The 13,286-nt window shown below is 44.0% G+C and overlaps 1 protein-coding gene across 20 annotated transcripts in view; it reads right to left on the reverse strand.

Annotated features, from left to right (window-relative positions):
- Nucleotides 1-8,260: 8,260 nt before the first annotated feature.
- PPP1R9A (protein phosphatase 1 regulatory subunit 9A) overlaps nt 8,261-13,286 on the reverse strand; it is a 135,976-nt gene continuing 130,950 nt past the window's right edge. For 10 of the 20 annotated variants that reach the window (XM_083405323.1, XM_083405333.1, XM_083405319.1 and 7 more), the window contains 3 exons: nt 11,979-12,002; nt 10,333-10,515; nt 8,261-8,636 (listed from right to left, as the gene is read on the reverse strand). In XM_083405323.1, coding sequence (XP_083261449.1) covers nt 8,424-8,636; nt 10,333-10,515; nt 11,979-12,002 — 420 coding nt within the window. In that variant the 3' untranslated portion in view covers nt 8,261-8,423. The remainder of the gene's footprint in view (nt 8,637-10,332; nt 10,516-11,978; nt 12,003-13,286) is intronic. The other 10 variants (XM_083405325.1, XM_083405336.1, XM_083405320.1 and 7 more) reach the window with 1 other exon arrangement.

Below are 13,286 nucleotides of genomic sequence, written 5' to 3' on the forward strand. Positions count from 1 at the left end.
CTTGTGCTAGTGCTTTTACTGCCCACCAGTGCTGTATCTTCACTCCAATTTATCTCTAGTTATATGTGATCAATTGCATCAAAATACACACTCAAATGTGTTCCTGAGTGTGTCTTTGTCTGTAGCGCTCTAAGGATGGGAGATAGTTTCAAGGCATTTGGAAACAAAACGGAATGCCTGTCCAATTGCCCCAACTAATAATAAAAAATCTTTATTGCGGCCCAAAGATCCATAGAACAATTTCAGAACAAAATACAGCCAACCACAAAAGAGAGAAACTGAGACGGTCATTTTGTTTTGAGTTTGATGATCTTTGTTTCTTTTGACTTCCGAAAGAAACTTTGCCACTTTGTCAACACCTTTGTAGTCTTATGACCAGCAGGATTTCTAAGGGAACTAGGACAACAGAACCAGTTTAAACTTTTAAGTGTTGACAGGATTAGCAGACAATGAAAGTACACACAGGTCTTGCTTACCAAACACAATGCGTTCTGTGGAAACTCTTTGTTAGGCCAGCATTTGGATAATGAATCCATGATTTCCACTACTTCATATGGAAATACTTCTAATGGGGGATTTGTCTGATTTCTTCCCCCTGCCCCTCTTCATGGTTTCTTCTTGAAATGGCTGCAGCCAAGGGGGTGGGACGATTTGTCCGATCTATCCTATTTACTGATTTGTCTGATCTTGCTCTCCCACTCTCTCCATGGTTTCCACTAGAAAATGGCTGCCACCGACCAGCAAAGCGCAAACAAAGGAAGTTGGCTGTTTGGCTGTCTGGATCTGTGGAGCATATAGAAAGGTTTCGGCATACTTCTTTACATGCATATAAGCAGATTTTAGGATAGCGAGCGCATGGGTAGTGGGACCTGCCTATGCAAACACTTTAATCCTACCTCAAACCTTCTGGTCTTGCCGGAAGGGCACTTCAGGTATTTGCTGCAGCCTTGCTTTTTTACTTTCATGCTAAGCTTTTAAGTCAGCTGAGCAGGGCTGATTTCAGCCAAGCTTCCCTGAGGCACTTTTGCTTATAAAGCATGGAGGTTGTTTGGCAAACCGAAAGAACATTTGTTGCCCAGCTACTTTGGAATTGGTTTAAAGTTGCCCGGCAAGTAAGTGCAATATTAAATTCTAAATTTAGAGCCAAGGCTGTTATCTTTTAGTTGGGGTGAGGGACTGTAAAGTCAGGTTTGAGTCGGTTGGTCAAGGCAGCTGAAGAATCTGGTTTTAAGGAGGCTTGTTCTCAAGAGCTTTGTGCCCTTCCTAGGTACTTATTTGGCTGAGTGCCTCAGATGCATGACATAGAGGCACAATATTCATGCCACTGAGGAAGTCCTAAGCCTTGTGCTTTTTTCCAAACTTGTGAAAAACTTTCCCATTTGAAGGAAAACTATTATGCAGCTGTGGGAATTTTCAACCCCTGAGTACTCCAAAGAGTCTGAGGTGAAAGCAGAGGCCTCTTCCTCTCCATGGGTGTAATCCTGCATAAGGTTAGAGGCTCAGATGTAGAACTCATTTCATAGAATTGTAGTTTGGAAGGTTGACCGTGAGGGTCAACTGGTCCAGCCCCCTGCAATGCAGAAATTCTTTTGCCCAATGTGGGGTTTGAACCCACAACCCTGAGGTTAAGTATATCATGCTCTACTGCCAGCTAAGGGTTAATGCTAGGAGGCCCAGGGTGATTTCCAAGACAGAACACATTTCCTTTCCCCCTTCGCTGCATGCAAATTTCACCATGCTTGTGCGCCTAGCCTTCCCCAGAGCTACAGTGAGCTGGTGAGGACAAAACACAATTCCACTGAGGAGTTTCAGTATTTCATTTATTGCATTCGTTGTCTAACAACAATACTCATTGGCAATAAGTTTATATACACTAACAAATTAATCACAGTTTTTTCTTTTTAAAAAAAGAATCTGTAAGAATACGAAGGGCAACTGGATTTTATTTTTTTTTGTTCTCATTTTTATCTTAATGCCTCCAAGTAACTAAACGTAGAGAGATGTTGTTTTTCCTGGGAAGTTAAATCTTTTGAAAAAGAAGGACAAATTAAGAAAGCACAAGCATACAAACTCAGACAGGGCATTGCAGCAGCATCTTCCATGCAGATGATTTGACACCTAGATGTACGAAACTAAAATATGAACTAAAATACCAGGATAACATGCAATTCATACATTAACACCTCCCCAACACACAGTTCCCCCTCCCCCTCCCCTTTGACTGACAAGCCAACAATCTGTTTCAAAGCAATGGGGTCACACAGTGCACTTCTCGAGGGTGGCTTTGGGCTCTCTTGTTTTAGCCAGATGCAACACTAGCGAAGCCAACAATGGTTTGTATTGCAGTTATGAATGCAAAACTCCTTACAAAAGCAGGAGCTAAAGTGACAAACTGACAAGGAAAATATTTCTGGCTGGGCAAGTTTTTCCGGGGGTCATTGCCATTTAGAGGTTTTGCTGGCATTGGCTTTCTTGCTCTTCTTCTGGGGTCTACTTCAGTAGTTCTGAGTTATCCTTTTCCTAGCTAGCTGTGGCCCTGTGCAGCTAGGGGTGTTTACAATAAGCTCAAGGCTCCATCAATGTCCATTTAAAGCTAACCCCAGCCTTCTGAAATAAAAGATGACTTCTTTTTGATAACCGAAGGCTCGTTCACTGAGCACCGCTGCTTCAAGCCATTTGTTTCACTGGTAGTTGTGCAAGAAAGAGTGTGGGAACTTTTCCCTGTAGGGTGTGGGAGCTCCTTCCTGCACTGTGAAGATAAAATCAGAAGTCTGAGTCAGCGGTGGAAAATCTACGGCCCTCCAGATGCCGCTTCCATCAACCCCAGTCAGTGTATCCAGTGGTCAGGGATGATGGGAGTTGTAGTTCAGTAACTGGAAGGCTTCCCCATCCATGGCCTAGGTCAACAGCTGGAGGCCATACTGTAACTCCTTGAGAAAAGTGCTCCAGTTTCCAGGAGGGGGAGATCCAGCATCAGTGTCCACCTCATACTCTGCATCCTCTGATGTTGCCTTCACAGTGTTATGAGGATACCAAGAAAAAGGGCTATTTGAAGTGCACTAAAATAAGTGGAGAGGTGTGGTGCATCACAAACATCCAGATGAAAGAAGCAACCACTATTTGCAGAAGAAGAACTTCACATTCTAAATAAGATGCATGCACCTTATACTCAAAACCTACAAAGGTCGACTTTCTTTTTCCAGTTATGAGAATGACTCTACTAGTGCCCAGGTCAATAGCGGCATAAATCGCCATCTTTCCAGTGTCAGAGGAACGCAATGAAAATAAAAGGGAGGGAGGAGAAACCATCAACCCAAAGGGACTGTGAAATATGCAAATGACTCGACAATTGCAAGTGTTGATTGGCGAAGTCACAATCCGGCTGGGCGAAAAACTACTCAAACCTTTCCAATAGAATTCAAGCATACAGTTTACAAAATATCCAAAAGAAGTGATTTCTTCTTAATAGCAAATCTCTACTAAATTGATTCTGCCAAAAGAACAACATGCATAAAGACATCCAGAGAAAACACTGGGAAATAGAAGTTTTAAGAAAACGTTCTGTTTAAAATCTTGTGGTCCCTCAACTATAAAATGTTTTAATGGACAACCATTCCACTTGCTTAACATGCAAGAGGTTGGGCCCAGAGTCAAATTCTTTCCTGCCTTGTGGTGAAGAGTCATTTTCCTTGGGGTCTGCTTGACTAGCACCCTCTTGTGGGCTGTCTATATGTTTCAGGCTCCATGCCCAACTTCCGGAGCCACATATATTTGTGTGCAAAAATGGGCACACACGAGTCTGTTTTCAAAACAGTTCACCTCTGAAAACCTTCCAGTTTTGCTGAATATCTTTCATTATTTTGATTCAATGAAAAATAAGTCCAAAATCAACTCTATTCCCTCTGTTTACGTACAATTTTTCTTAAATGAGTAGAAAATTCCAAACTACGCAAATGAACACAGTCTTGCAAAAAATCTCTTTTTCTTCTTTCCAGCATTCTTCGCAAAGAAACAAGTTTGCTGACGGGTTGTTGTTTTCTATACTTAGGAAGAGAGAAACAAAGCCACACTTTCTCCTGCTGAGGCACAGTTTAAGTACTGGTTATAAATAAGAGAAACCGAGAGGATTTATTCCTATATCAGAAAACATATTGGTCTGAATGTTAAATAAATGGCACTAATTCTAAATTGCATCTGACAAAGTTCTGGAAACGGCTCTCGGTTTACGTGTCTGACTTGGTGGTCATTCGGTGTTAAGCATTCATACAAATCATGTTTCTGCAGGGGAGAGACTTTCAAGGAGCTGGGTAACATCTTGCAAGCGCAATGCAGAAAGGAATCCCAAGCATTAATTAAGAGAGAAACAAGAATGTTATCACTGAAGGCAGAGACGGAAGGGCAATCTCCTGATGGCAACAAATGATAATCACCCATCGTCACCTCTGACCCTTTTTCTATACTCAAGAAAGACCTTCTAAAACTTACATACCCTGTTTTTAAGAGCTTTCTCTCTTAACGCGTAGGTCAACAAACTGTGCAAAGTGTCATACAACTAGACACACTAGCTATGTAGCAACCCTCCATTTCTCTCTTTGGTGGGTCTTTAGTCTCACAGTCCTGTTTAACCAAATGCGAGACTAGTGCAATGAAAGGAAAAGTAGTGGAAGGTCCTTTTCTCTCTTCTTAAGTGACTTAATGCCCAACCATCACAGACTTTGCACCAAGGGGGATCCTTCTGCATGTGTGCAGGCCAGCAATGCCCCAGAGGTATATATGCACACAGATATGAAGGCTCTGGTGTGCAGGAACAATGTGACAGGCGATGGCTTCACCAGCTACCTCAGGCAGGATGAAGCCCTTAGGCTACCGCATTTCCCACATATTCTGTAGGGCCTTTCCTCTTCCCAGACTGCAAGCGGGTAACCCAAACAACACAGGAGGGGGCCAGGCAGTGGTTGGGAACTCTGCGGAGCAGGTTTTTTTGATCAGGTTCTGATCTAGTTTGGTCTGCATGAACTGAGTGGGTCCTGCCCCTGCAGACCCCTCTCCCCCCCCCCCCCCGCACTGCCCAAACTCTCGTTCCTCTGTTGGAATCTTCAGTATTCAGGGAACTTGGTTAAGCACCTAACTTTGCTGACTGCTAACACCACCACCCTATTGGAGAATGCATTGTGGAAGTGCTTATAACCCAAATATGTAGCAGCCTGCCTTAGTGGTTACGAAGCAGGTGGAAAGCTGCTGAATGGTTGCGCTGTGGCTGAGCCCTGTCTAATGGAACAAGCAAGAGAAGGAACTCAGGTGGAGCCCACACTTTGGGGGCAAACACGGCTAAATGTCGGTGCAACACCCCCACCCCCCAGCTCTGGGGCATGCTCCAGAGATCAGTGTACTTTTATTAGAGGTCTGGGGGATGCTCAGGATTGGCAAAATCTGAGCTAAGAACGAAGGGAGGAAGAAGCGCTCCATTCTCCATTCTCCAGTTCCAGTATACTGAATGGACCAAATGCTCTTGACTGCCATCTGAACACTAAAGGCGGCTTACAGTTCCTAGGAGCACATCTCACTTTGGCTGCAAACAAGGGAATCCCAGACAGCTGAGCATGTATTTGCCAGCGCCTGGTCCATGCTGGCTGGCTATGTCTTCCAAAAGTGTGTGACAATGGGCAAGGTCTGCGTGGCGCATCTTCTCTTACCATTTGAAAGGCAAGGAGGGGAAGAAGCTGCGGTTGCCGCGCTGACAACTGTTGAGAAACAAGCCCCAGCAACGCTCACGCCAGGACCACTACTCCTATGACATCAGAAATACCCTTCTGGTCTCGTTTTAAATAAAAAATTGGAAACACTTTTAGGAACATTTCAAAAATGTTTAGGAGAGGAGCAGGAGGAGGAGGAGAAAGAGGAACAAGCAAAAACTGCCTTGTGTCCATGAGGAGGACAACTCTGTCCCCTTGCTCCATCTGTTCCGCTTCAGATATGCTCCCCCATTTGCATTTTATGCATTTCTTCCTTAACTGTAGTTATTTAGGAGTGTCTTTTTTTCTTTTACATTTTGACCACTTTCACTTTTTTTTTTTTTAAAAAAACAGATTAAAATTCAGTGCTCGACTCCCAAATTGCCACCAAGCAATAAACGAAGAAAAAGAACAATTACAGGATATAAATCAAAAGTAGTTATCTGCGGCGATAAAACCCGATTTACATGGTCCTAAACAGCAGGGATGCGAAAAATCAATATACAACGCAATATAGTCCCCCAGGGATCTTAGAAAAACAAAATAGAGGATATAAATAATGTAAAGCAGAGGAATGTGCTCATAGATGTTACTAGTATATACATCCAGTTTAAATTACAAGCATGTAAACATAACTTAAAAGAGAAAATGAGCATCTAATGCATTTAACCTTAATGCATTCATAGCTAAAAATAGTACATCTCCAGTTTCTCCCAGATAATCTTGTTTATCTAAACAAAACCTTTTAACCTCTTAAAATAAACCAAAGAACACTAGTCTGACCAGATTTCCATCGGAGTTTTCTGTTGAATTTGCGTCTTGAGGAGAAGCATTTTTTTTCCAGAGCTGAAAATATGCCCTCTCTCCAGAGTCATACGGGGTGTGATGACCTCCCCAAAGCATCAATACTGTATATCTAAAACAGTGTCCTTGACTGAAGATTTGTTATTCTAGCTGCAGACTTTCAGTTCAAATGTTGTATCGGAAACATGAAAAGAACTGCACTGGGCTTGTGGGGAAAAGCCATCAGAGAGATGAGCCACATGCAGCGACAAATGCACAAAAGGGGGGGGGGGAATGGGGGGGGGGAGACTATCATGGCTGAAACGACAATATGACCTCCTGTACTGTACGGGACTTGCTAGCAGCACTCCAATGAGAAGCCCAGGTAGGCTTTAAAGTAAATCCGGCTGCTAAAATGTATAAATGATTAACAGAATCCTTTTAATTGCATTCATCATTTGAGCCCAGTTTTCTGCCTGTTGAATCTTAGTCCCTAGTTCTGCGAAAGGCAGCACCAAGAGCTAACCAGAAATGAATTAACCACAGAACAGGTGGCTGGAATCAGATCCTCTGCATTTGTGCAATGCCCCAAAAGGGAAATGAGGCTATTGTCCAACGTTTACTGAAAAGTCTCATTTACTGGGATACCCTTTCGCTTTCTTCTCTACTGCATCACTCTACTAACGGGACAGAATTTAATTTTGAAACTCACATTGTCTTAATTGGCATCTCTCTCTCTCTCGCTTTAAGTACACATTTTAGCCTTAACTAGGGTTCATTCTGCAAGTCAATTTCAGCAAGTCAAATCCCAGGTCTGCAACCAGCCAGTCTCATACTTGCTCCCACCCACCCCTTGCCCCTCATCAGCCCCCCCCCCCCCCGATCTGTGCTGAAAATGGGTGGGGTATATTCCTTAGAAAAGAAACAAGAGTTTTCCATCCACTATCAGTTGAAAAAAGGAATCTCATGCTACAGGAAAGAGTAGCTAAGGACACACACACACCCTTTGACCCCGAGGAAAGCAAAGGGAAAACTGTATTCCAAAGTTCTAGCACAAGCCCCAACCTAGTATTAGAAACCTAGCTTCACCCACATGCTAAGAGGGTAAATGTTACTCTCTGCTCTCATATTAGTAAGTTAAGGCCCTGCTTCCTTCTTGAGCTAAACTGCTGTGGAGTTCACAAGGGAAAGGGGGAAAATAAAATAAAGGATTGCCTCCCTCTCTGATGAGACAGACTCTGCTGCCTGTCATCTCCACTGTATTGTTTCAAGTCTTGAAACCATGGCTGTAGGGGTGAAGCCAGCATCACCTCTGAGCATCGCTGCGAACAGAGCCCCGCTTCAGAGAATTGGGGGACTGAGGTGTCAAAGCGGGGCGGCTGTTCCCGTGAACACAAACGATAACTGATACGCAGTCGATTCCAGTTTGCTCCCTTTCACAGGTCCAGTGAAAGCTTCTCAAGCGTTGCCCGTTTCTGGAGGCAATCTTCAAGTTTACAGTACAGCAAGCTGCATCCTACCGTGTCCTATGCTGATTTACAGAAGGGGCCAGACACAACCAGCACAATGCAATTGAGAGGATGGAGTGGGGATGGGGAAAGGGAAAGGCTCTGAATGCTGGCCCAGGCTTGCTTCGCCAGCCCCGTTATGAGAAAATGCAAAGTGCAGTCAGGGCTTGCGGCCGGCCGAGAAGGTCGAAAGTACCAGCATGTCCACCAACTGCAGGAAAGTGTAGCTACACAGTGTTCATTTCCCCTATTTATTCTAGTTAAAGCCTCAGATATGAGTACAGAGCTCTGTGTAATGAAGACAAGGAGGTAGGGAAGGAAAACAAGACTCGCTTTTTGAGTTTCTTCCCTGAAAGCCTCTTCCCCGGTTCCTAATAGAATAATCATCAACTCTGATTCATCACTGCTCATTAGCTCCCTCTGTTGGATCTGGTGAGCGCTTCTCCGGCTTTCGGGCCTTCCTCTGGAGCTGCTCTTTTTCTTTCTTCCTAAGTTTTTCCCTTTGCTTCTCCATCTTCTCTTGAGCTTTGCGAGCTTTCTCTATAGACACTCTCATTTCTTTAATTTTCTTTTTAATGACAGCTCTGTCTTGGGAAGATGTCATGCCAAGGGCCTAAGAGCAAGGAAAGAAAGAGAGCAACGGCTTAATTCGTAGCACTTTCTGAACATTTAAGTTGGCTGGAGAAGAACCCAGTGTTCTTTCACAGCTTGACACCCTCATTCGACAAAAAGAGGGATAGCTAACTCACACCAGTGTCTTCTGCCTTCCATACAAAAAAGGACTACTGCAATGTTTGATTGCATGCAAGCTTCCTCAGTCCACAGTATTAATGCAATGGTATCCATAAATGCAGCCCCAATTGCCTTTGCTTATAGCCTTGCATATCCTGAACTGAGCACCAGCCCCTATACAAAACCTCCCAGTCATTACTCATCAGCAATAGTGGTTTAAATTAGTCCCGCATGTGTGAGCTGCTCTCACCTAATGACTACGGGCCATGAGAGGTGCATTTTGAACACTTGCTTTTCCTACTGGGACTGTGCTGCTCTGGAGTGACGGCCTGCCAAGTGAGGGTTCCAGGTGCCTAAAAGCCAGATGTTGCCAGAAGTGATCCCTTAGGCTGATCACTGCTATTCCAAAAATACTAGCAGGATCAACATGAGGGGGAATAACAACTACGACATCTCCCTGGCAAATAGCTGCTGCAAAGCCCAGCAAGAACGTGTTTAATGAGCTACTTCTTGATTTGCTTCCAGGCATGGTTCCAGTTGTAGTGGGTAAGCTGACATCTACAAGCGCCTTTTGATGCTGCTGCATGGGGAGCGAATGAATGTGTGTATATGTATGTACACATATCTATACCTTCAGGGGTGGCCACAGACTTAAGAAAGCCCTAGCCAAAATGGGTTAGGGCCCTCTTTTACATTGATGCGTCCCCCTGAGCCTGCCTGAGAGTGGCGTTGATGGCAGCATTCCAAGGGTTAGCTGGGAGCCATCGTTTTTCATTTCCCACAGTGCCTTGGGGGTGCCTGACTACAGGGCATTGTGGGAAACTAAAGATGAGGCTCACAGATTCAACTGCCCAATGTGAAGGGCCCAGGGCAAGTGTTGGCACTGGTGAGCCCTGCTGGGCCCCGGAAGCTGCCTTCTGGGTCTGCCTATTTATTTTTATGGAAAATAGAACTCACCGTGTGTGTGTGTGTGTGTGTGTGTGTGTGTGTATTACACAGTAACAATAATACATAAATACAACTGCATTTTCTAGATTCAAAGTGACACGTGACTATTTACTTGGTAATTTCCCTACATTAATGGTACAAAATTAACACTGCAAGCAGAGGCAGTTACCTAGTCTGCATGGCACAAAGTGAAATGTGATACAACCAAATAATTTGGCCAAAGATGCAATTACCCCTGGCCGCGTAGGCCATTTTGTTTGTGCTCTAGCACTGTCCTTTTTCAAGTTAAAAAAGAAAGAAAGAACACTTTTGGTATATAGAATAAATTAAGCTTGGTATATTGAAAACTGCCCATTAACTTTTAACACCGAGCACAGTGCATCCAGGGCTTTATTTTCAGAGATAATGATGTATTCAGGGTTCCAACTGTTATTATATCAGCAGCATAATCAAAATCTCCAGCAACTTGCACCGCTTCCATTATTTGTTACTTGCTAGTGTGGGCTTTGTTAGTAGTAAGAATATTTTTATTTTATTTTTTGGCATCCAAGACAAATATTTCCCACTAACAGATCCCTCGGGCACAAACAGAATTCTGAATCTTGTTTGCCACAGTGAGAGGCAATTACCTTAAGCTTACTGCCATCCAGCTGAACGAGACGCTCTCCGTTTATATTTTGGGCAGTGAACTCAGGGACATACTGTTCTAGATTCAGGCTCATTAGCCAGTTGGTGACCTGTTGCACGCTCCATTCCTGAAAGGCGCGATTTGGGGACTGGCTGTGCTTGGGAGACTGTCCATCATCAAGGATCTGTAACGAGCATATTTCAAAGATCAGGTGTGTGAAGGTGGCATTATCGTTTCATGAGAGGGGCATCATAGTGGCACACTTTCTGATGGTACTCAAATACCCGATGTGCCTATCGACATGCAAGACCACCAAAACTGGCTTGTTGGGAGTCCACATACTTCAAAAAGCCCATCTAGTGCGACAGATACAAAGTATTAAAAAATGAAGTGGGGCTGTGGAAATACGTGAGGATGATAAACTGTTGTCTGACAAAGTGAGTGGGTTCTCCTGGCCTATGTTTCAATGACATCACACTGCCTGGAGAGCAGCCCAAGCATCTGGAAAAGCCCCCTTTGGTACTGAGAACCGAAGGACCAACTATTCATCTCAAAGTTGATACGTGCTGATTTAAGACAAGTAAATTTGGCACGGAAAAGATTTCATTTGAATGTGGCCTTCTCATGGTGGGAGATGGTATTTACCGTATCAGGGAGCTCATCCAGAAGTGGCACATACCAACTGTTGCCATGAGAGGGCACATTTCAATAAAGCACCACATTGCACAAGTCAGTAGCACCAGTCAGACGTGAGAGTTCCTCTGTTGGACTGCATACATCTGAGAATGGCAGCTTCCCTTCAGATGAGTCAGTGACCAGGGAACCATGCAAATATGAATCACAAAACAAGAACAATTATGCTGGGTTAAACCAAAGACTCATTTAGTTTAGCACCCAGTTTCCCACAGTGGCCGACAAGGTGCCACTGGCAAGTCCAAAAGCAGGGCATGAAGGTAATATTAATCACCCAATGTATTCCATGGCAAACTGCCTTTGAATCTGAAGGTGGCATACAGCTGTCGTTGCTTGCAGCCACTGATAAGACTCTACCCCCCACAACCTTGCATAAACCAACATGCTGTAGAGGTTAGAGTGTTGGACTGCGACCTGGGAGACCAGGGTTCAAATCCCGACTCAGTCATGACACTCACTGGGCCAGTCACAGTCTCTCAGCCTAACCTACCTCACAGGGTTGCTGTGAGTATAAAACGGGGAGGGAGAGAACTATGTGTGCCAGCTTGAGTTTCCTGAAGGAAAGGTGGAATATAAAGGTAAAATCCTCTTCCTCCCTCTAGTGGCCATCACTCCTCCATCTCATGGCAGCCAATTCCACGCATTAATTTTAGGTTGTGCGAAAAAGCAATTTTCTGTTGTCTGTTCCATACTTACTGCCAATCCGGACATGAAAATCAGGCCTTCATGTCCCAGGATCTAACTGTGTCAACACAATATCCCCAACACAATAGAGTGAGTTTTCAAAGTATTAGCATTGTGGTGGGAGGGTTTGAGGGTGAGGGAAGAGAGGCAGGCGTGCCCTTCGATCCCGTAATCTGCTACCCAAAAGGAAATGTGCCAAAGGGAAAGAAAAGAAATGCCTATATACCTCTTAGTACAACCCTCTCCAAAATATCTCATTATTATTCTCACCTCGTCATCAATCATATCCAAGCTCTGAGTCAGCAATAAAGAAAATGGGAAAGAACACATTATGATATACAGAATGTGTACAACTGTTCAAATAAATAGGGGATCACTGGGAACTGGCTGAGGACAACAATGTGGCAACAATCCCTATTTAACATAAATGTGTCTTTTTCTAAGATATAATTGAGCTAATATTAGTTACCCATGCATTCAGATATGCAGGATTTGCCTGAACATTTGTTTAGCATAGGAGGGAGATGCCATGATGGTTTTAGTGGCTGAAATCTTCAACTGACCTTTGCTGAGATCAACAGATCTGGAATTTCCCTCAACCTATGAGTTAATAGGGCAAGAAGTTACAAGTTACCATCCGAGGTCAGTGCTATTTAACCTTGGAGGTCTCGATTGCGCCTGGCTATAACGCCTAACCTGAACCATCCTTGGGAGTAGGAAGCCACTCATAGGTTAGCCCAATATCCATATGATTTAGAGTATGTATGGGGCATGGAAGAGGCAGGAAAAGTGATTGCCTTTTAACACCCGGCTGAACATGCTTCCCACTAAAAGGCTCCATTGTACTTGGCTTGCAGCAGCTGATGCTCTAACAGCAGCTCACTCACTTCCAGGTCTGTGGCGTTCGGGAGCCAAAACATTTGACTCGCAAGGCGTTTGGGATCCAAGGTACGACTGTATGTATGATCCAACTAAATTTTATTTACAGTAGATCCACTGAAATTAATGGACCCAAATTAGCCATGTTTGTTTTTTTTTTAAATTTCCAATGGATCTTGCATTTCATACAACCCTATGTGATTACATTTATGTCGTTGCAATTTCATATAGTTGGCTGGATTTCTGCCTTATTAATATTAATATATTATTAGTTGTAGTAATAGTACCCCACCCATGTGACTAGGTTGCCTCAGCCACTCTGGGTGGCTTCCAAAAGATATGAAAACATAATAAAACATCAGTCTTTAGAAACTTCCCTATACAGGGCTGCCTTCAGTGGCATAGTTATTACATCTGATGCGAGGGCATTCCACAGGGTAGGCACACTGCTGAGAAGGCCCTCTGCCTTGTTCCCTGTAGCTTCATTTCTTGCAGTGAGGGAACTGCCAGAAGGCCCTGAGGTCCACTGAGCTGGACCTCAGTGTCCGGGCTGAATAATGGAGGTGGAGACGCTTCTTCAGGTATACAGGGTCAAGGCTGTTTGGGGCTTTAAAGGGCAGCACCAACACTATGTATTGTGCCTTGAATTTATGTACAGGGCTTTGATTTTATAGGATATATGATGTCCTAAGCACTTTT

The sequence above is a fragment of the Podarcis tiliguerta genome (genome assembly GCF_965153285.1).
Source record: "Podarcis tiliguerta genome assembly, chromosome: 12".
NCBI classification, from domain to species: Eukaryota; Metazoa; Chordata; class Lepidosauria; order Squamata; family Lacertidae; genus Podarcis; species Podarcis tiliguerta.